Raw genomic sequence first — 24,442 nt, 5'->3', positions numbered from 1 at the left:
GTTCTTATAACCTGCTATACAATAGCTTCTAGAACATTGTGAATGAAGATTTACCTAGTAGATGAAACAACACAAACTTAATTTATCATTGGGCCAAGAAAAAAAAAAGTATTTCTAGAATTGTGTGAAAAATGTAAGCATAATAATCTAAGGGTATACCAAGTGTAGCAACCAGACCCTTCCACATAAATACTCACCCCTTCAACAATGGTTGAGAATTAAGGGTCATCCAACTAAGCAATCATCAGTTTTAATCAAGATAATGGCTAAATCTGTGAAAAACCTTTCATTATCTTTAATTGGCAAGAAATGTAAAGGGGGTATTTACAAACATCACCACACCTGAGATCAATCAATGAATCCTGTATACAGATAACCCCTTAAATAAATTCACGTTTACCCAAGTGAAAGAGGCACAGTTCACTGTGACATTTAAAGTTATAAATAACTAACATTCCCCTGATCCACAAAGCAAACAAACAGAAACAGTGCTCCAAATTATACATCATATATAAAATTATTTCCGACTAATGAAGTGCGAATTTGCATTCAAAAACTTAGCATAAACTATAACAAATGCCAAGTGCTCAATGCAGACATCATCGGATGTCAGCTACACTGAACTCATTAGCCACCAACAGTCATTCCCGAGCCCTCAATGACCCCAGCCCATAAACTAGTCAAACTTGCATTATAAAAATAATGGCCAAATAGAAAAGATCTAAAACTGCAATCTCATGGTTAAATTTAATGGTAAGTACAACATATTTTTGAGCTTATTGACTTCAAACTTTTTTAAAAAAATAATCCTTACAATTTCTTAACATCAGAATGACATGACTACTGAGCAACCTGTATCAGCAATAAGCATTCCAACGTAGTGTAAACCATATTCTGTCCTAACAAGTATCCCAGCCTTAGAATGTCGGAATTATTAATCAGCTAACCTACCATACTAGAGTATATCTATCCTCTGGATTTTAATGAGTCTTATTTAATGAGGTTACCCCCAGCTATTCATTTCCTTTAGTTATTCAGATTACAAATAGCGTTAATTTAAGAAGTACAAACATCACTGAATTATTATGAATAAAAGCAAAGTATCTAGAGTATACAGATTCTCAGTGTATTTGAAATTATATTTAGCAATTACATGAACACAACATTTTGAAATACTATGCTCTTTCCAAATTGTGACAGCATACAGCTCAGGATACTTCAAATCAAAAGTTTCAATTTTATCTGAAGCATACACTTCCATTGCAAGTCATTTTCTTAGGAAGAACGAAGAGCTGAATATTTCAGCTAAGAAATTCACTAAATTTGAAGTCAATAGACTTGATAATAATAAAAAAGGATTTAAATGTGTTTGTTAAAAAAAAAATCACTGCATTGTATCGAGTGTATACTATAAAGTTGTTGAAAAAGTCTATTTCCAATGACGTGTATGTTAGAACGTTTATGCATATACATATATTTTTATACTTATTTTGAATAAATTATCTATACTAGTTTACAAGCATCACTTTGCAGGCATTAGTGCTAGTATTCTAGGTATAGTGTGTGTATATGCTGACAAAGAGAAAATAACTTGCATTTGTATTGTAGTTTCATAGCCTCATGGTGTCCCAAAGAACTTTACAGTTAATGAACGACCTTAACAATGACACTGTTATATTGTAGCAAAATAAAACAAACTTCCAGAAATAGGAGATAGATAAACAGATTATTTGTAACTGATAGTATAACTTGAGGGATAAATATTGGATAGCATACTAGTTGAGCCATGGAGTTTACATTCATTTCCACGGGATCTTTTAGATCCACCAGCGAGGGTAGATGGAGCACACTCACATTACTGCACTGAATTGTCACTTAGATTAAGCTTGTAAGTCTTAATGTGGTAGAAACCAAGTTCTTGTACCAATCAGTCAGTCAGTCACATAAAATGACATTTTCAGTTTTCAAAGCAGCAACGTCTTGTGGTAAACAATTAACTTTTGTTGCCATCATAGCTAATGTGCAAGCACAATATCTGCTGTTATTGGTTTCAGCAAAGATTTTATAGATTTGAAAACTTAAATCACTGCATTAATAGTTACCAATGCTCTCTTAAAATATTGAGCCTCATATTGAATTTGTGCTATACAACATTGATTTCCTTGAAGTTTAAAAAAGTATGCCATTTCTAAACAAATGAACTGAAACAACAGGTATTAAAGGTGATGGTTAGTTCCTCAGAATGCCTGAAAATGTTGCACATGAAGGTAGACCATGTGCCCCATTTTCCTCCAACAAAGGGAATATGGTTCAGATCAAGTTTCTCCCTCAGTGTTAAACTTTGTCGTTTCTAATTCCATTAAGAAATTAAGAGAGAACATTTACAAGGAAATGAAAAGTTATCTACAGCCTTGGAAGAGTAACGGCCCAATTAAGATGCTAATTGATGAACAGCTGACAATTATTGAAGAAATAAATGCTGAATACTTCAAAGTCAATGCATTTTGAAGTCTACACATTAATATCCAAAAGACAATACTTCAAATTACTAAGGTCCCCAGTTTAAAACATCAATATTGTTATCACAAGTTTTAGACTTCATTGTAAGAAAATCTGATTTATGCCTCTCTCTACAAATGATAAAGCACTTTAAATGTTCGACCAATTATTTGCAGATGAAAAGCTACAAAAGCATTAACGACTATCTCAAAATAGTTGTATCGAACTAAGGAAGTCCATCTTCACAGGCCAATTAAAATGTGGAAAGAGGCAGACTAACAAAACTTAGCCTGTATTGTCAGTTTAGTACAGAAACATTCAGATGTACTACTTAGTCAAACTTTGCATCCAAAATTCTAAATATTTACGCTCCTTTGATGATTTAGCATTTTAAAACACTATATAGTAGTTCGGAGTGCTGCAACTAACCTTAAAGCCTCCATTTAGTAAGGGGCAGGTGCTAACACAGCGATCAAGCTTTGATCTTCAAATCACTGGCCAAGAATTCCTATTAGAAGTTCACATGCTCAAAAGCATGAAGATTGGCTGTGATACCCCCTGCCCAACATAGAGAATAACCTTCCGACATGTATATAATATCCTCATATTAGTAAGTGAGCACTTGGATGGAGTAAATGAAAATGTTCAGGTACATGGAAACAAGTTCTATTGTGTCAACAATTTCATTTATAGAGATTTAATGCACAAACTGGATACTTTTTAGATTCAACACAAGAGAAAAGGCATACAATGTACTACCACTTTAATAGTTAACCCTCAAACTCTGAATAAAACGAGCAAATGTTACCATGGTAATATGAAGCGACCACTGTCACTGTACTCAAAATTATTTAGGGTTGGGATGATTTCATTTCTACATCTCAGTACTTTCTTGGGAAATATTTTTTCTGAACAAAAATAAAGAACCAAGTAAAAGTGCTTTGTTTCCCCCTTTCAAGAAATAGTTGCTTACCTGTACATCTTCATTTAAACTGAACCGCGATAGCAAAAATGCCAAGTGTGGCAGCATATATCAAGTTATACTCTTGGGAAAATTCAGAATTGAAAGATTATGCAACAAAACACTAAATTGGTTCTAGCATGCTTTTCACAATGATACATCTATCCAGGCACCAACATACCTTTAACATGATGAACCAGGGCCACGATATGCTGAATAAATGACTCTGACGAACTTCTGTAAAACTGAGGCAACTTAAGATGATCAAAGATAGAGCGGAATCCTTGCTCTTTCTTGCTGGAATGGACAAGAGCACAGGAAAGCAGTCTCTCAGTTGTCAAAGAACTCCCAGGTCTGGAAAGAAGGATAAACTACATTTTAAAGACTTCTGTGTATTCCGTACTTATTTAGATGCCAATTAATATTTTCCTCCTCACTCAAATACAACAGCCTTGTGATGTCAGTATAGTCTGAGATCGTAAATTCAAATTCTACCATCTATTTTTGCAAAATTGAACTCTTAATACAAAAATTTGGGGGCAACTGAATGGTTACGAAAACGGAACTGGATTTATAATGTCCTTCAGGAAGTGAATCTTCCAACCTCTCAATATCTGATGATGTAAAAAGGCAAGGATCAAGTTTTTTTTTTGAAAGTAGCTTTAACAATAGATAGAAATTGGAAGCTCAAATTCAGATCAGAGGAGATAATAATAGTAATTAGATTGAGAGGTGAAAACGACTGTGGATGGAGCAACCCCGAAGACAAAATCTAATCTGTGGTTTTGTACAACTCCATTACCACAGAGATGACTCCTAACAGCCCCAGGGCAACAAGGGGAATACTGACAGAGGACTAGAGAATGTTGGAGAAACTCAACAGGTCTGGAACCATTGTTGGAGTGAGAACCAGAAATAATGTTTTGAGTCAAATCCACCACGGTCAACTTCCTCCTCACACCTTTAAAACCACCCTTGTTTAGATTTAGTCAAGCTTCAGACTGAATCCCATCTTTATCAAAATTAATGGTAAATTCTATCATGTCTAGGGACATTGTGGAACTGAAAGAAATTAGTTTCTAAAAAAGTGGTATGGGGAAATTAATGGGACTGAAAGTTGAAACGTTCCTGGGACCCAATGATCTTCATCCTAGAAGAGAAGGATGTTGGAAAAGATAGCTAGAGATAGCGTGATAGCATTGGCAATCATCTTTCAAAATTCTGTTAATTCTGCAATGGGTTGGAAGGTTGAAATTGTAACCCAGTGTTTAAGAAAGGAGGAGATAGAGAAACCAGGGCACTACAGATGTTAGCCCGACACTGGTAATAGGAAAAATATTAAAATCTATTAAAAAGAATGGGATTACTGGATATTAAGATACACTGATTTACGAAGGGGACATCATATTTGAGAAATCTGATAGAGTTTTAAGCATGTTCATAGCAAAGTTGATAAGGAAGAACTACTGATATGGTGTACTTGGATATTCAGGAGATATGATATAGTCCCACAAAGGAAATGATTATATAATATTAAAGTCAATGGTACTGGGATAATATATTAGTATAGAGTGAGGATTGGTTAATTGGCAGAAAGAAGAGGAGGAATAAGTAGATCATTTTTTCAGGATGGCAGGTTGTGATTATTCCTGATGAAGGGCTTTTGCCCAAAACGTCGATTTTCCTGCTCCTCGGATGCTGCCTGATGAAGGGCTTATGCCCGAAACGTCGATTCCCCTACTCCCCAGATGCTGCCTGACCTGCTGCGCTTTTCCAGCACCACACACTCAACTCTGATCTCCAGCATCTGCAGTCCTCACGTTCTCCTAGTTTGAGGACAACAGCCAAAAAGATCTTTAACTGTAATATTGGCGAGATGGCACATGGAGCGCTGTGTGCAGTTCTGATCTCTTGCCTAAGGCAGGATATAACTGCCATTGAAAAAGTGCTGCAAATGTTCACCAGACTGATTCCTAGGATGCTGAGGCTTTCCTATGAGGAGAGATTGAACAGACTGTTTATATTCTATAGTGTTTAGAAGAATGAGAAACAATCTCACAGAAATGTGCAAAGTTCTTAAAGCGGTGGATAGGGTGGACACAAAGGCTGATGGAAATGTGTTGCTGGAGAAGCGCAGCAGGTCAGGCAGCATCTAGGGAACAGGAGAATCGACGTTTCGGGCATTAGCCCTTCTTCAGGAAGAAGGGCTAATGCCCGAAACGTCGATTCTCCTGTTCCCTAGATGCTGCCTGACCTGCTGCGTTTCTCCAGCAACACATTTCCATCTCTGATCTCCAGCATCTGCAGACCTCATTTTCTCTTCTGGACACAAAGGCTGTTTTCTCTGGCCAAGGGTCTAAAACCAGGGGGCATTCTCAGAATAAAACGCGATCCATTTGGGACCAAAATGAGGAAAACATTTTCACTGAGAGTGTGATGAGTCTTTGGAATTCTTAATGCCAATTGGCTGTGGAATCTGAGTCATGAATTAAGTTCAAGTCAAGGATTGATAGATTTCCAGTTATTACATGACAGCAATGGATTTAGGTATAGTGTGAAAATATGCGGTTGAGGCTCATGACCTAGAATGGCGGAGCACGCTCATGGGACTGACTGACCTACTCCTGCTCCCATATTCCTAATTAAGCAAAGACTGCTAACTCTGCTCCAATTCGATGTTGGCCAAACTTAAATGAATGAAAAACATATTTTGCTTTCATTTCATTTTTCAACAAATTGCACCATTGCACTTTCTAGGTTTTCAGGTGGTGGAGGAGAAGGGGGAGGAGGAGAGCAGATAGAGAACTAGTTTTCTACTTGATATTAAGTTCCTGGAGAAATCATGCAAATAAGCACTACAAAATATTTGAGAAAAACATCTCAGATCTTAAACTGTAATTGCTCCACAAGACACAGCAAGAAACCAATACAAAATGTCTCCATAAAAGCTAATGCTCTACTTATATTCCACATTATATTGGAGATTTTATTGAAGGGTCTGTCTTCCGTATGACTCTGTGACTCTATGATAAATTAGGTTAAAGAATAGGTCATTGGAAATGCCATGGTAGACATTTAAGGTAGAATACAATAATAAAATACATTCCAACTAAAAAGGAAATTTCCAACTTGACAGAAGGCAAGTCTGCAGAATTAATAACAAAAACAACAAAATGGTAGATGAATTGAACGGGTATTTTGCAACAGTATTCACTATAGAGGATTCAAGCAACATGCCCAGATTCAGTCAAGAAATTGAAGGTAGGGAGGAACTCAGGAAAATGAGACTAACCAAACTATTAATGCTATAAGCTGAAAGGTCCCTAGGACCTGATAGACTTCATCCTACAATCTCAAAAAAAAGCTAGTAAGATAGTCAATGTGATGCTTTTAATTTTCCAAAGTTCCTCTGTTCAAAAACTTACATTTACTATTTTCCAATTTAATTGAAATTCTTTTATTCAAAAAGGTAACCAAAAGCATAAAACTACAGGCCATTTAGCTTAAAATCCTTCCTAAATCCTTCAGGAAGATGATATAAGTTATTACTAAAAGATATTTTAGAGGGGCACTTAGAAAAGTTGAAGATGGACACTGCTTGATTATATGGTTTTGTGAAAGGGAAATCATGTTTCACTAATTTATTGAAGTTTTTGAGGAAGCAACATATACTGTGGATAAACAGAAAGCATTGCAATTTTCAGAAAGCATTTTCAGAAGGCATTTGATAACGGTGTCACATCAAAGGCTATTGTTAAAATTAAAAGTTCATGGTGTAGAGTAACATATTAGCATGAATAGAAAACTCGTAGAGTTTTATTATTTATCATAATGGAAGTAGAATGCAAAAGGTTATTATACTGCAGTTAAACAGGGCATTGGTTGAGACTACATCTAGAGTATGACATACAGTATTGGTGTCCTGAAGAAAGGGAGGATACAATGAAAGCAGTTCAGAGAGAAAGCTGACTAGATTAAAACTGGTAACTTTAATAAAGAATGGAAAAGGGACAAACCAGGAAACTACAGGCCAGCTAGTGTAATCCTAGTGGCAGGGAAACTACTGGAAAATATTCTAAGGGAAAAAATTAATAAACATTTGGAGAGGCAAGGATTAATCAAGAACATTGTTTTGTTACGGGGTTAATGTCTGACCAACATGACTGAATATTTTGAAGAAGTGACCAAGTGTGTAGTGAGGGCAATGTATTTGATGTAGTCTGCTTGGAAGTCAGTGAGGCTTTTGATAAGGTTCCACAAGGAAGACTGATAACAAAGAACCCTTAGAATCCAAGAAAATTAGGCTATTCGGATTCAGAACTGACTGAATGATGAGCGTCATGTCTACTGATCCCTTTAAGTAACAGGACAAGGAGATAAAGTGGGGAAGGCGGCATAGGGGATAATTGCCTTTATTAACTGAGGCAGAGGGTTTAAGAGCAGGGAGGTTATGCTGGAACTGTATAAAATGTTGATTAGGCCACATCTACAGCACAATGTGCATTTCTGGAACTCTACATTATAGGAAGGATATCACTGCACTGGAGAGGGCACAGAGGAGATTTACCTTAGTATTGGCTGGGTTGCAGAGTTCTAGTTAAGACGACAGATTGGATAGACTGGGATTGCTTTCCTTGGAGCAGGGACCAAGATGGTAGACAATTGCAATGCTTAAATTGTGAAGGGCATGAACAGGATAGACAGTAAGGAACGTATCTTTTGTGGGAGGGCTCAATGGCCAGGATAAGGAGGAGATTTAGAGGGGATGTGAGGAAAACATCTTTCACCTGGAGAGTGGTGGGAATCTAGAACTTGTTACCTAGAGACAGAAACTGCCAAAGCATTTTAGCAGCATTTAGATGTCCACTTCCAATGCTAGTCAAATAAGACTATAGGCCAAGTGCTGGAAAATGGGATTAGAATAGTTAGGTGCATATTTTTGGCTGGTGTAGACATGATGGGTCAAACGGCTATTTTCTGTGCTGTCAATTTCTATAATTCATCAATAAATACCTGGAATGAACAGGTTGTCTTATGGATAAAAAGGTTGGACAGGTTAGGATTGCATCCTCTGGAGTTTAAAAGAATAAAAGACAACTTGATTGGAACTTATGATCCTGAGCAGTCTTGACTAGAGTTCACATTGGAAAGGACTTGTAGATGCATCTACAACCTAGGGATCACCATTTTAAAATAACACATCACTCATTTAAGACTGAGATAAGGAGAAATGTTTTTCAGAGGTTCATGAGTCTTTAAAACTCTTTCTCAAAAGCAGTGAAAGCAGAGTCCTTGAATCATTTTAAGACAGAGGTAAATAGGTACTTGTTAAGAAAGGCTGTGAAGGATGACAGGGGCTAGGCAGGAATGTGGCGAAATCAAAATCAGCCACTAGCTTATTGAATAACAGAGCAGACTCAAAGGGTTTAATCCTGCTCCAAATCTGTATGAGTATTTTCTTTAATTCAAGCTAAAATAGAGTACTTTGGACAGAGAATTTTTTTTTAAAATTCATTCATGGCATGTGGGCATCACTGTAGGCCCACCATTTATTACTCATTCCTAATTGTGCTAAATAAGGTGGTGGTGAGCTGCTTTCATGAACTACTACAGTCCATTTGGTACACCCCACAATGCCATTAGAAAGGAAGCTCCAAGATTTTGACCCAGCAAACAAACAGCAATATATTTCCAAGTCTGGATGCTAAGTGGCTTGCAGGGGAATTTGAAGGTAACCTTGCAGGTGGTATTGTTCCCTTGTATCTGCCACTCTTGTTCTTCTAAATGGTAGTGGTTGTGGGTTTGGACTGTGTTGTCTTAGGAGGATGCCCATTTCACCTATGTCAAGTCTACCTGGAAACAAACTCATGTGACCTGCTTGTTATGCAGATAAATACTTGTTCTCAAATGTATTTAAAATAAGGAGAAAGTGTTAACAATTGGACCCAGGGAAGGTGGTGACTGGCCTTATTGCTGTCTGAACTCAGACTCTTAAGCAGTCAGAATGAAGGATTTTAAGAAGTTCAAAAGCAGGTGCTGCTACGCTAGGCAAAGGAACATAGAACATTACAGTGCAGTACAGGCCCTTCGGCCCTCGATGTTGCACCGCCCTGTCATACTAATCTGAAGCCCATCCCACCTACACTATAACTCTCTGATTATTTTGCATGTCTCTATTAAGTCACCTCTCAACCTTCTTCTCTCTAACGAGAACAGCCTCAAAGCCCTCAGCCTTTCCTCGTAAGACATTCCTTCCATACCAGGCAACATCCTAGTAAATCTCCTCTGCACCCTTTCCAAAGCTTCCACATCCTTCTTATAATGCGGTGACCAGAACTGTACACAATACTCCAAGTGTGGCCGTACCAGAGCTTTGTACAGCTGCAGCATGACTTCCTGGTTCCGGAACTCAATCCCTCTATTAATAAAGGGCAAAACACTGTATGCCTTCTTAACAACCCTGTCAATCTGGGTGGCAACTTTCAGGGATCTGTGTACCTGGACACCGAGATCTCTGCTCATCTGCACTCCCAAGAATCTTACCATTTGCCCAGTACTTTGGATGGAGTAATCGGAATGCAAAGTGCATCACCTCACACTTGTCCACATTAAACTCCATTTGCCACCTCTCAGCCCAGCTCTGCATCCTATCTATGTCTCTCTGCAACCTACTACATCCTTCATCATATCCACAACTCCACCAACCTTAGTGTCGTCTGCAAATTTACTAACCCACCTTTCTAAGCCCTCATCCAGGTCATTTATAAAAATGACGAACAGCAGTGGACCAAACACCGACACTTGCGGTACGCCACTAGTAACTGGGCACCAAGATGAACATGTTCCATCAACTACAATCCTCTGTTTTCTTTCAGCAAGCCAATTGCTGATCCAAACTGCTATGTCTCCCATAATCCCATTCCTCCACATTTTGTATAATAGCCTAATGTGGGGAGCCTTATCAAACGCCTTGCTGAAATCAACTGGTTTACTCTCATCTACCTGTTTGGTCACTATGTCAAAAAAAATCAATAAGATTCGTTAGGCACGACCTACCCTTCACAAAACCGTGCTAACTGTCCCTGATCAGATTATTCTTTTCTAGATGGTTATAAATCCTATCTCTTATAACCTTTTCCAACACTTTACCAACAATTGAAGTGAGACTCTGGTAATTACCAGGGTTGTCTTGAACAAAGGAACCACATTTGCTATCCTCCAGCCCTCAGGCACTATTCCTGTAGACAGTGATGATTTGAAGATCAATGCCAAAGGCTCGGCAAACTCTTCCCTTGCTTCCCAGAGGATCCTAGGATAGATCCCATCCAGCCCAGGAGTCTTGTCTATTTTCACACTCTGCAGTATTTCTAATACCTCTTCCTTGTGAACCTCAATTTCTTCTAGTCTAGGTGCAAGTATCTCTGTATCTTCCTCGCCAACATTTTCACTTTCTATAGTGAACACTGTCGAAAAATATTTATTTAGTGCTTCCCCTATCTCCTCTGACTCCACTATTATCCTTGATTGGCACTCAGTTAACTCTCGTCATTCTTTTATTCCTGACATACCTTTGGAAAGCTTAGGGTTAACCCTGATCCTATCCGCCAACAACTTCTCATGTCTCCTCCTGGTTCTTCTGAGCTCTCTTTTTAGGTCTTTCCTGACATCCTTGTAACCCTCAAGCGCCTTAGCCTGACAGAATTGTGATCGCTGTCTCCAAAGTGCTCACCTACTTCCAAATCTAACACCTGGCCAGGCTCGTTACCCAGTACTAAATCTAAAGTGACTTGGCCCCTTGTAGGCCTGTCTACATACTGTGTCAGGAAGCCCTCCTGCACACACTGGACAAAAACTGACCCATCTATAGTACTCATACTGTAGTGTTCCCAGTCAATATTTGGATAGTTGAAGTCACCATGACAACTATCCTGCCTCTCTCACTCCTATCGAGAATCATCTTTGCTATCCTTTCCTCTACATCTCTGGGACTATTCGGAGGCCTACAGAAAACTCCCAGCATGGTGACCTCTCCTTTCCTGTTTCTAACCTCAGCCCATACTACCTCAGTTAACGAGTCCCCAAACATCCTTTCTACAACTGTAATATTGTCCCTGATCAACAATGCCACACCTCCCCCTCTTTTACCATCTTCTCTTTTCTTACTGAAACATCTGAATCCCGGAACCTGCAACAGTCATTCCTGTCCCTGCTCTATCCATGTCTCTGTAATGGAGCAGGACTACTTTTCAGTTCATCAACAAATGAAATGTTGAGGATGACAGAGAAGAAACAAGGATTATGAGGAGTTAAAAAAACTAGGAAGTCATATCAGAATACCTTGGAAACAGAGGAGATTGAATGAACAGGAATTATTTTTTAAAAATGAAAAGGTTCTGCAAGATGCACCCTGTAGGGTCAGAAAGAAGAGATCTTGCAGGTGCACTATACCTTTAAGAGTAAAAGCTAGCAGTGACAGCACCAAGTGTTCTCAGTTAGACATTGTAACATGTGCTCCAGCTACTGGGGTAGCTGGTTGCCTGGAAATGACAAAACAGATTCAAAATTAGAGGAGAAAGTGAGGACTGCAGATGCTGGAGATCAGAGCTGAAAATGTGTTGCTGGAAAAGCGTAGCAGGTCAGGCAGCATCCAAGGAACAGGACAATCGACGTTTTGGGCATGCCTGAAGAAAAGATTCAAAATTAGGTCAATTAGTTTAAATTATACCCCGAAAATTATCAAATTCTGACCAAGTTTGAATGGAGTATATTGACAATCTTAAAAGCCAATGACACAATCCAATGCTTTGGGGTATAAGACCAGGGAAAATTTAACATTTGGGAGGAGAACTGCCACCACACCAACAGCGGTAGACTGCTAGTCAGAACTCTCAGAGGTACCTATCTAGAGAAGGAGTTTGCCCAGAGAAAAGCCTCCACACTGACCTGGAGAGTAAATCTACCAACGAGGATGAAGAGAAGATTCGACCGCTGGCTGGTTTTAAAATTTCAATTTTTCTGTAAATCTTAATTGGAAGTTTTATCAGACTAGTATTATAGAAGGCAAGATAAAAGATAGGTTAGAGGAAGGAGTTGTAAATAGTTGTTAGTTAATTATTCTGTTATACTTCAAGAAGTAAATTTGTTAATTTTTACTTTAATTAGTTCTTGGCCACTCAAATTTTTACACATTGCTGCATGGGATAAATCTTTTCTGTGTTGGTTTAAATTAAGCAGGAGGGTTTACCCAGTGTCGTAACATGCTGCAGCTTGTGATTTTCAGTAGAAATCTAGTCTTATATTTAGGGAGCAGTAGAAATATATAAACATAATGGTGAGTTTTGGTTGCAAGTTAAGATGGAAGACCTTTTCAGTAGGTTAAAAAGTAGTCGTCTACTAATCTAAATTGATGAATGTGTTTATTACAGTCAAAAGTCTTAAGACATGAATTTTTATTTATTCCCAGGATGTGGGCATTGCTGGCTTGACCAGCAATTATTGCCCATCTCAAACTGCGCTGGAGTTAGTGCTGCTGAACTGCCTTTTTGAACTGCTGCAGTCCACTGAAGGTAGGCACACCTACAATTTAACTAGGAAGGCAACTGCAAGATTTTAAGCCAGCCAACAGTGAAGGAATATCAATATATTTCCAAGCCAAGATGGTTTGGAAAGCATCTTGCTCAGATAAGTCGCTGTCCAATCCAACAAGATGGTCACTCGGAAATTAATCTCTTTGAAAGTCATTCACTTCAAGGTTGATAACAAAATTTGAAAATTGCCAATGGTGTTGGACAAGAAAAGGTCCACACTATATCACAGTGGATTGAACTGACTGGCTGTCTATAATGTTTCACCCTCATCAGATAACTAGGTCAACATGAGAAAAACATCACACGGAAAGAATATAATACCACTACAGCTACTTTGATCAATTGGTCTTAAAAGTCACCTGTCAATAGATCCCAGAACAAAAATGAAGCAGAAAGACATTGATATGAATATACCAAGACTTTAAAAAGAGGAGGGTGGAATTGGAAAAGATCTGTCAACATTGAATTACACTTTTAAGAATTGGAAAGCTCAAACATGCAGCAGCCAAACCTTCCCTTTTCCATCAGCACATGGAAATACACTATATTTACTTCTTTGCTGCTTCACAATTGAGGGCAAAATAAAAGGTACCATACACGGTACATTTTACTCTGAAGTTAACCACACAGCGACAGTTGCCAGTCTATCCCTCAGTCAAACTGCATATATATTTACAGGACTGGTATTACATTGAATGCTAACTTGTCTACACCAAAAATAAACAAAAATGTTCAAACCTTTGGACAACAGTTTAAAAGAGTGTAGAAGAAGTTTACAAGGATGTTGTCTGGACGTAATGGTCTGAGTTATAGGGAGAGGTTGAACAAGCTCGGACGTTTTTCTTTAGAGCATTGGAGGCTGGGGGGGAGAGAACGTTTATAGTGGTGTATAAAATGATGAGAGGCATGGGTAGGGTGAATGTACTCTCTTTTTCCCAGGATTGGAGAATTGAAGACTCAAGGGCATCAGTTTAAGGTTGGAGGGGAAAGAATAAAAGGGAACCAGAGTGGCAACTTTTTTTTTTTTACAGAAGGTAGCACGCATATATAATGTGCTGTCAGTAGAAGGGGTTGAGGCGGGTACATTAACAACATTTAAAAGGCATTTGGATAAATACATGAATAGGAAATGATTAGAAGGATAACAGCCAAGTGCAAGGAAATGGGGTTAGCATGGATGGACATTCTGGTCAAGATGGACCAGTTTGGGCCAAAGGGCCTGTCTCCGTGCTGTAGGATTCTAGTTCTGTAGTATGACTACTCTGAGGAAGTCACGTCTCTGCATTTATGAGAGCCACGCGACTCGACAGAATATTTCCAAACATCCCTTTGCATTGGGCCAAAGGGGATCTAAAAGTCCGAAAAGTAGGTCAGTTTCCACTGGTACAACAAGAAAATGAAAATCTTTGAAGGGAATTTACTGAAGCAGTGAAGGACTTTTCTTTCTCAATTCTCCAGTTGCTCCCTCCTTGAATTATTCATTAATTCATGGAAAGTATACATCATTGGGTATCCCCAATTGCACAAGAGGATAAGCCATCCTCAAACAGCTGCAGTCCAGTCTCGTGGTTTCGATGCACCATTTCTAAGGGAGTTCAGAATCATTTTTTAAAATTCATTTATGCGATATTAGCATGAATGTTTGAGCCAGCATTTATTGTCCATCCCTTATCGTCCCTGAATTATATGATTATCTGGGCCATTTCGGAGGACAGTTAAGAGTCAACCACATCAATGTGGATACAAAGGACATTAGAGAAACAATATTTTAAAAACAATAAGTCAACAGTAGTTACATAGTTGCCATTAAAGCAGCTTTTTGTTTTATTCCAGATTTTTATTAAAGTCAAGTCAAGTGTCACCATCCACTGTGGTGGGTTTCAAACCCATAACATTAGCCCGAGGTCCTGGATTACCATTCAGCTACTATCACTGCCTCCCCTAGCCATATAAGCCATACTAGGTAAAGGCAGGAAGTCACCTTTCTTAAATGATATAGCAAACTATTAAAGTTTTATAATAATCCAGTTATTTCATGGTCACCATTTCTGAAACTATATCTTAATTCCAAATGTATTTAATACTCAGAATTTAAATGCCACATTTACCCATGGCAGAATTTGAATTGACGTTTCTGCACTACTAAATGAGCAAAGTCAGCTATGCCACTACAACTGGACTCTTTGGATAATTTCATAAAATCAATTCAAATGTGAAATAATGCTCATTTGCCTTGGATTAAAATGCCTTCCAAAGTCTTGTTTGACCCAAGACATATTTTCTAAAGGAAAGGAAACTCCATTTTATTCCAATAGGTCTAATGAGTGAATAGCATTCCTATGTATAGATAAGTCCAATTTTAAAGATTAGTAAGGACCATAAGACATCGGCTTAGCCTATTAAAAAAAGACTGGTATTTATGTTCGACAGTCCTCCATTTACTCCATTTACAATAGAGAGCCTCCAAAACACACTGTTGACTGGTATCTTCAAAAACAGAGGTAAACTAGTACCTAACTGGAGCCAAGATCACACTATATAGATTATTCTCTTTACGGAAAAACTATATAAACCCTCAATTTCCTGAAAAGATATCCTTCACCAAAGCCAGTCAGAAAGGAATTTTATCAGCCAATTTTGTTTCCCCGTACTGGTCCTTGGTGTTTACTGCTTTTCATACATCACCTAGATGACATGTCTCTAAGGTGGTTTAAGAGCTGGAAGGTGGGAGGGAAAGACAAGTGTTCAGCCATGATAGGCCTTAGAATTGTGGTGCTATAATGGGTTTCATGGAGTAATTCCATAGCCATTAGATTTCAAAATTAACTCAATGTGTCTGTAATTTTTGACATGGCAAGCCAGAAAATCTATACTTGGGTACACTGTCAATTTTTGTCCTAGTATTTTTAATCAACCTGTTTGGACATGTTATGACACACCTCTATGGCAGGAGAGACTTAAATCGCGACCTTCTGGCCCAGAGGTAAAGACTATAACACATTGTGTCACAAGAGGCCGCACTGAACAGCAAAGACAAAAAAGTACTGAATAATTCAAATCTAAATCAACAGATTAAACATTTCTATTATGAGTACGTGGTACTAATCTGTGACATTTTTAAGAAGTAGAAAATTAACTTTTGCAAATGATCATTTCTAAACCACTCACAAACATTCTCTAGTTACAACTAATTAGTTTTACTAATCTGAATTGCAAAAAAGATATAAAGGGAAAAAAAAAGCATGAATGTATAAATAAGAGACAAATCAACAAGAAAGGCAAATTCAGCAAAGAAATACAACACACAAACAAGCAGCAACTTACCGTACAGAGTCTTCAAAATGGGGTGAAGTCATTTTCAATTTCACTTCAGGCTGACAGGATGTAGTGGCCAGAGGTTTTATTCTGGGCGGACTTTCCTCTGTGAAAGACATTTTGTCCCTTTCTCGGACATCTGTGTTCTTCTGCTGTGGGAGTGAGGAGCTTGGATCATACAGTTCTTTGAATGTTTCATCTTTCACTGGCTCAGGTGAAGCAGGTTCTTTCTTTGGTGCTGCTCTTTCCTCATATTTTTTCTCTGCATATTTGTCTTCTTCCCTAAGTTTCTCTTTTGCTGCACTAGATGAAAAGCTAGCCACATGAAATTTGTAAGACCTCTCATCTTCATACCTTTCATGGTCTTTTGTTCCTTTGACTACAATTTTTGTATTATATTTACTTTCTTCACTGTCAAAATTCCAATGTGATTCAATTCCATAACCCTTTTCCTTCTCTGCTTGATTGGTCACACTGTACTGATATTTAGGTCTGTAATGATCTAGTTCATCAGATAATGCATCCACAACACACTGTCTGTGCCTTTCTGGGGACTCGGTTAAGTATGGCATTTTTTCTGCTTCTTTTCTGAAGTACTCACTTTTAGAACTACCATAATCTATTCCTTTATCCCCCCATTCCCTCCCCCTTGCCTTATCTTTCTCCAATCCTCTTTCTTTTTGAGTATCTTTCTCTCTTCCATCTCCTCTGTCCAACACAAAGGTCCTATTCTCCTCATCCTCGGTGTACCTATAAAATAAAAACCATAAGAAATGTAACAAAAAGATTCTGCACATTTTAAAAGTTTTACTTATTAAAAGCTTGATTAATTCCTGTTTCAGTAGCAGTGTCTGTGACAGAACAAAATATTCTTAAATCAACATTAATCATCGCTTCTCTCATGTATTCAGTCTACAAGAAAATATCAGGAAAGTTTTAAAAAAATCATTTTTTTAAAATACGATTTTATGCCATTTACAGTTTATAATTTAGTTCATTTCTTTAATTCATTTAGTCTAATTTCTGTGCTCAGTGATTTACTAGCAGCTCCAATTTCTCAAATTATGTCAAAATCAAATGATCAAAAGTAACTAAGTGAATTTTGATCACAGATATCGGCACTTAGCAAATCAAGTTTAGAATCAATTTAGTAAGCTAATAGCAAAAGGAAAGCAAAACAAATAAATAGAGGGTGAACCAAGAACAATTTAACCAGTCCCAGCTCTATCTGCAATGTTCTCTCTCTCCAGATATTTGTCCAAATCCTCCTTTGAAAATTATGAACAATTACGAAATGTGCCTCCACCACATTTTCAGGCAGTGCATTCTGGATCTAACCAACGTGCAGCATAAAAAAATTTCCCTTTACATTATCAATCTATATTCTGTATTTTTTTTCCTTATTCTTAAATTATACAGATTGGTGCCAGATTATGATAAATGAATGCCATTCATTGTACTTTATTTATCCTTACTGTAAAATACGTGGCAACAAAATCATTCATTCATAACAGTGATCTTGAGTCTGCATCCACTACTTCTCAAACCATCAGTAAGAACAGTTTCTCTTATCTACTCTGTCTCAAGCTCACCTGATTTTAAACACCATTACAAAAATTCCTCTAAACATTCTCTGTCAAGGAGAGCAACCACGGCTTTAGCAATTTTTCTATATTACGGAAATCCTTCAGTCCTGGAAACATTCTTGTAAATTGTTTCCATGTCTGCTCAAAAGTCTTTACATCAATTCTTATGTGTGGTGCCCAAAATTTGAGATAATAGACCAGAAATTCACGTGGCCAGATAGTTGCTGTATTTGTATAAACTGGATTGTGCATCGTGACCCTGTAGAATCCCAGACATTACAGACTCTGTGGGAACTGCCCAGAAAATTGAAAATTCCAATAGGCAAATCCTGCATTTGGAACTCTCCAAAGTAATCCACTGAAATCAGAGAATTTGGAAGGTTCCCCTTCAATTAAGCTTATAGTTATCCAGGAAAAGTTAAAGGTTTAAAAACCTAGTCTAACTCATGAATAAACATTAATCGGAACCCTCAACTCACCACTCACTTCCCCGACCCCTTACACATATTGATAACATTCTTGCAATAGGATAGTAATGGTGACAACAACTAAACTTGAATTAAAATTTAATTATTGACATTCTTTTTAAGTTAACCTAATTTTCTAATCATCCTATTCAGCAATATTATTACACACCTCTGGAGCACATGGGACTTGAACCTGGGCTCCCAGTCCAGGGATAGGGACTCCACCTCCGCACCATTATATTTCAATTAAAATTCCACCAGCCCAGCTACCGTAGTTGAAGACAAACTCAGGTCATTAGCCTGCGTCTCCAAATTATACGGCAGTGATATAACCAAAACATTACCACCTGCCCCATCCAGGTAGTTTGTTCGTTTTGGAGTTGTGGAAGAATAGATTCTCTCTTGTTTAAGATGGTCAATGCTTAGCACTTACATGGTATGAATGCTCTCGGACTCTTATTAGTCTAAGCTTGAATATTATCCAGGCCTTGCTGCATGAGAGTATAGACTGTTTCATGCAAAAAATATATAATTTAAATGACCAATTTTGTTTTGATTTTGGGCAATGTAAGTGAAAGAAGCTATAAAAAGCATTAGAAATTTGGTCCATTGCCGGTAAAACAGATAGTCATACCTTAACCTTTAATGAAGGCAAGACAACCATCAAATTTATAACACAGACTGGAAAGATGAAGACTGTTTTGATTTGTCAATTTAAGGGATATCTCAGTGTTGATTGAGGACCTTCCCATGGTTTCTATCAAAGGATAAAAGACTCCAGTACCTGAATGTTACCATAAAGCATCCGTCTTCTCGTACACTTATTTGATAGCCAGTTCTTGGGTTTAGTTTCAGTGCCATTTTCGACTAGTGGTGAGTGGTGAAAATTTAAGTATGATAAGATACATGGCAAATTTTTAAAAAAGTCTTACTTTCAGGGCCAATTCTCACTCATATGGTCAGTGAGAATACTGGCAATATTCACTGCCATTCTCTGTCTAGAAAACAGTTGGACGAAGTACCAATACATGCACTCCTTCTCTTCAGGCATGACCAAGCAAGGTGTATACTCGCTTTCTCAACAGTACGGTCACGTAAGATGTCCCACTAAAACTCATCTTACCCTCACAACATGTAGAAATGTGGAACAAAAGCAGAACACCATGATGATCCTGAAAAATACCTCTGGAAACATAAACAAGGTGCTTTTACTATATTAAATGGAGTTACTAGAGGACAGGGACTTTGGTGGACAGCTGAAGGGAAAGGAAGTCCAACAAAGTTATCATAGCTGGAAGGACATGGGGGTTGTGCTGGGGAAAAGCGTGTGGAACAACTTTTATTGGGGGCTGGGGGGTTCGGGTCTAAGAAGTGGGATGAAACTTTTGTAAAGTTGGTTTCTTAAAACAATTTTTTGGATATATATATTTTCTAAAAGTACACTTCAACATTTAACGGTTGAGAACAAAAATTCAAGTCCCAACTGCTCCAACAACTTAATGCTAAACAAGTTGTTTAGAACATTAGGTTAATATAAAAATAATATAAATAATAATTAAATCTTAATTCATGTTTAGCTGTTGTCAGCCCCATTTTGTTGTCACCATTACTATCATGTTGTAAAAACTCATCTTCAGAAGACAATAAAGTTGGTTCTTCCAAAACCGTTTTCACGCAATCCTGTGTTATAAGAAAATCACAAAATAGCAGCACCACTTAAACTAATGTGGCCGGAATTGCATTACAACCAATACACGCTTTAACATTCATGGTTTATCAGGTGTCCTCAATTCGTCAATCATGTTGTAGCGAATTCACATTAACAAAACACGTGTTATGGCAGAATAACCTGTATGGAAAACACATACCTCTTCAGGTACTTGGCTTTAAGGAGCTCTTGGTCCACAGTATCACCAGAAAAGGCAGACAGTTTCAGTCGAACTTCTTCCCTTGGAACACTGTGTTGAACTGAAACAATTTTCGTAGGACTTTTTCGTAATGGGCTACACTGAGAAGGGCTGTACTGGGATGCACTATGTCCAGAGGAGCTATGCTGTTCAGGACTGTGCTGCAAACTGGAGGATGGTGGACTTGTCTGTGATGAGCTCAGCCTAGGTGGCACAGCTTGCAACAAACTATGACGGGAAGGAACAGAACGTGTTGGGCTGAGACTAGTTGGGCTGGGAAGTGAAGATAGACTATGATGAGACCTTGGACTATTGTCATTGTACGTCGAAAGTCCTGCCCAGCTCTCACTTCGAACTGGAGGAGTTTTACGAAACTCACTATGCATCTTAGTAGAATCAGATTCACATTTTACATCTGTTACAGATTTTTCTGTTTGCTTGATCTTTCCCGATTCATCTTGAGAAACCGTCCCTTCAGTTTTCTTTCCACGTTTGTCCAGGGGCTTGTGCCGTTTTGAAGCCACTGGGGATCGACTGTGGCGTGATGAGGAACGGGAAGACGACGAGCCACGTGACCTAGCAGAGGAAGATCGATGTGATTGTCGAGATCGACTTCTGGATCGTTGAGATATGGATCTACGTTTTGGTGTTCTTGACCTAGAACGGCCTCGTCGTGGACTACGAGACTGCCTTCGATTCTGCCAATTCAATCTATAACCACCTCGATAATATCGTGGCCCTCCTTGATAATATCCCCTCCCTCTTCCACGATAGCCATAAGGGCGTCTCATTCCTCTGTTACCACGATAATCCCGATAGTCTCTTGCATAGTTACGATCTCTACTTCGAGATCGTGAGTAGGATCTGGAACGAGATCTAGAACTGAGAGAATCCATAAAAGAAGTGTCACAACAAATAGTTTATTCCATAAGTAGTTCAGATCACAGAATTATAATACAATAAGTTTTCCATTGCATTTCATGTTGGTCAACTTAAAGATATTCAAGCTGATAAGTGTATAAAAATATTGCCCCTTTTAACTCTCAAACTACAAAAGCTTAAAAGATCACAGAAATAGTGTTAGAGTACAAACAAAGCTCTTAAGTTCTATTACAGAGAAATTTGATTACACACAACTAAACCATTGAAAAGATTCAAGTAAACATTCTTTTAATACATGCCTCAATATCAACTGAAATATTCTAAAGACACTCTTTTCAACATGCTGAAAATGTTTTGTTAAAAATTTGAAAATAAATATCCCCCCTGCATTAGGAAAATTACACCAAGGTTTTTAATCCAAACAACAATGCATTTAATTTGAAAACATATAGTATTCAACCCATCCAGCTAATTCCTTCCAGACTACATACAATATTCCCTATCAGATTAATTGCCATTCATCTCACTGCTGTTTCTGGATCTTGTTGTGCACAAAAAGGATGTCGTATTTGCCTACATAAGTCATTGCACTTCAAAAAGAGGTTCATTGCAAGAGAAGTGCTTTGAGATGTTTGACAGACGTGTTAAGATGCTATATAAAAGCAAGTCGCTTTTTGTCTTTATGATGAATTCTACTCAACCAACTCAATCTTCAAAATCCAACTTCTGAAAGAAAAACAAAGACAGAAGAAAGGCAGCTGACTAAGACCTACGTTATTGGATTTGTCATAGAAATTGAATCAAGTTTTAATCCTGAACAATTCTACAAATAAAATTTCTATACGCTCCTCAAAACATTTCTGTACATTCTCAAAGAAATGCAAACCCAATAATACAAATTTTACATGACGGTTTTTTATTCCATCAAATGCAGCCTTCTGTTTGACTGTTATTATTCTTATCCTATCATATAACTATGCGTAATACTTTCAGAAGATGATTAAAGTGAAGATCAAACACCATTATGTTTTTCAAAATATTAACTTGTTTTAACATTTACTTTTTTTAAAAAGTTTAATAAATTGCAGCACTATTTATCCTTCTGACCTTGAAATGAGACACTGCATGTAGAATTACATATTCTTTGAAGTTAGACTGAAGAATGTAATTTCTAAAGGAGCTTTTGTCTTCCACCTCCGAACCCAAGAAAATAAATTTAATCAGTAATGAGAGTTGGCATGATATTTCAAATTACAAGGTCTTCACAAGAAAAAAGTCAAAATTAATTTCAATGTTTAGGAGTAAATGTAAAGAGTAACAAGGCATGTTATGCTAATCCAATTCACACGGTTAACAAAAGCTAACGTACGGATGTCTCTCCATGGACACCAAATCCAAAAAACAAGCCTGGATCACAAAAAAATTGGAACAGTAAAAACTTAACAGTTTGCATCAATGGAAATTCTTCAAAGTCATGATATGAAGCTTAGCGAAACTTCCACCTTTGGGCTCTGGATTTGAATCAATGCTCATCAAGTGAAATTGCAGCAATTTATAGTAATGAGACTTAACCCAAATCTTTGCTGATCTGAATCCAAAGCCCAAAACTAACTACTAATTAAAAGATTCACTTGTACTTGCAGTGAAGTTTGGTAGAATCATAGATCTTTTAAAGACTGGATAATTGTTCCATTTTGCCAATACTTGCTCCCTGAAAAAAATATTCTATTTATTGCTAGGTTTCTCTACCACATGTTAACACTTCACTATGTCAAATACTTATGCACTTTGGTTTTTCAAGAAATTATTAATTATGTTTCCATAATTTTGGTAATGTTTTGAAGTAGCTTATGTACTTTGCAAAGAGGCATGAAGTTTTCAATCACACTTATTTGTACTTTGTCTTATATAAAAGCTGGATTCTGAGCCTTCAACATTCAAAGCCATTCTATTCCTGGTATACATACCCTCACCCTGCAAAAACACTTTGTTATGAAAATTTCACAAGTCTTTGCGTCCGACAGTTCTGATTATTCTTAAACATGTAACTCAAGTTTGCAACAAAACATTAATTGATACAAACTGAAAGTCTACAAAATTTACTTTGTAAAAAACACATTAAAAACTTTGATCTTGCACCAAAATGTAACCAGCATTCAAAATGATTACCTATATCTTTTTTTCCTGGAACGTGATCGAGAATGAGATCTTGATCGAGAGCTGGATCGAGATTGAGATCTTGATCTCGATGAATGAGATCGGGAGTTAGATCGAACCATTCTGATGTTCAAATTTTACTTTGAAAAAAGTGCAGAACCTGAGGAAGAGAAAAATCTTATATTTTATAGGTTACCTTAAAAATGAGCTTAGCATTACAGGGCTATACTTAAAATAACCCTATTAAACAGTGTCTACTTCACACACACTTAATTGTACTTTCAGATTAACATTTTCACAGCAGTAAACTATCATTTGCTAATGTGCGCCTCACGCTTTGCTTTCTTCATCCAAGGTTATTTTTTTTAGCAGTTTTATTTCAACAAAAGGAAGGAGAATGCACTTCCATCTAGAGGCAGAGGTTAATGAGTTTCATATTCCATGTTATGTAACATATGCAACATGGAACATAACAGTGCAGTACAGGCCCTTCAGCCCTCGATGTTGCACCACCCTGTAAAACCAACATGTAGTCCATCTAACCTACACTATTCCATCCTCGTCCATATGTCTATCCAATGACCATTTAAATGCCCATAAAGTTGGCGAATCTACAACTGCTGCAGGCAATGCGTTCCATGCCACTACCATGGAGTACAGAAACTACCTCTGACATCTGCTCTATATCTATCACTTTGGCTAACAATTTGGCTACAATGAGAATGAGGTTGCCACTTGCCTATTCTCTAGTGAAGTACATGGAATATTCAAGTTGTTCACTCATCTTATCTTTTACAATTCAAACAACATCCATGATCAAAAGTAAGGTCTGCACAGTTACTGATGATTCTCTATAGTGACCAACAGATATCAATAGTGTGAAACTTAACTGCTAAAGGGTCTATCTTAGATTGTTGAGATATTTTTTCCATCCAGTGATGTTTCCTCTCCTTTCCTAAGGATAATCTCACTGAAAAAAGTACTGCGAGCATCACATGAAAAGCAATCTCTCCCCAGCTGATATAGTCTGAGACCATCCCAAAGAACTAGTAAGCACATTCTAGAAAAGTTGCAGCTCTGT

The 24,442-nt window shown here is 37.6% G+C and overlaps 1 protein-coding gene across 5 annotated transcripts in view; it reads right to left on the bottom strand.

Moving 5' to 3' along the window:
- LOC122547397 (bcl-2-associated transcription factor 1-like) overlaps positions 1–24,442 on the bottom strand; it is a 71,943-nt gene that overhangs the window by 35,657 nt on the left and 11,844 nt on the right. For all 5 annotated transcript variants that reach the window (XM_043686026.1, XM_043686045.1, XM_043686050.1 and 2 more), the window contains exons 2-5: positions 23,374–23,521; positions 20,284–21,204; positions 16,372–17,112; positions 3,642–3,814 (exon numbers count right to left, since the gene is read on the bottom strand). In XM_043686026.1, the coding sequence (XP_043541961.1) occupies positions 3,642–3,814; positions 16,372–17,112; positions 20,284–21,204; positions 23,374–23,483 (1,945 nt within the window). In that variant the 5' untranslated portion in view covers positions 23,484–23,521. The remainder of the gene's footprint in view (positions 1–3,641; positions 3,815–16,371; positions 17,113–20,283; positions 21,205–23,373; positions 23,522–24,442) is intronic.

This window comes from Chiloscyllium plagiosum, chromosome 3 (assembly GCF_004010195.1).
Source record: "Chiloscyllium plagiosum isolate BGI_BamShark_2017 chromosome 3, ASM401019v2, whole genome shotgun sequence".
Taxonomy (NCBI): Eukaryota; Metazoa; Chordata; class Chondrichthyes; order Orectolobiformes; family Hemiscylliidae; genus Chiloscyllium; species Chiloscyllium plagiosum.
The sequence above is the reverse complement of the archived record's forward strand: the minus strand, read 5'-3'. Positions and strand labels throughout refer to the sequence as shown.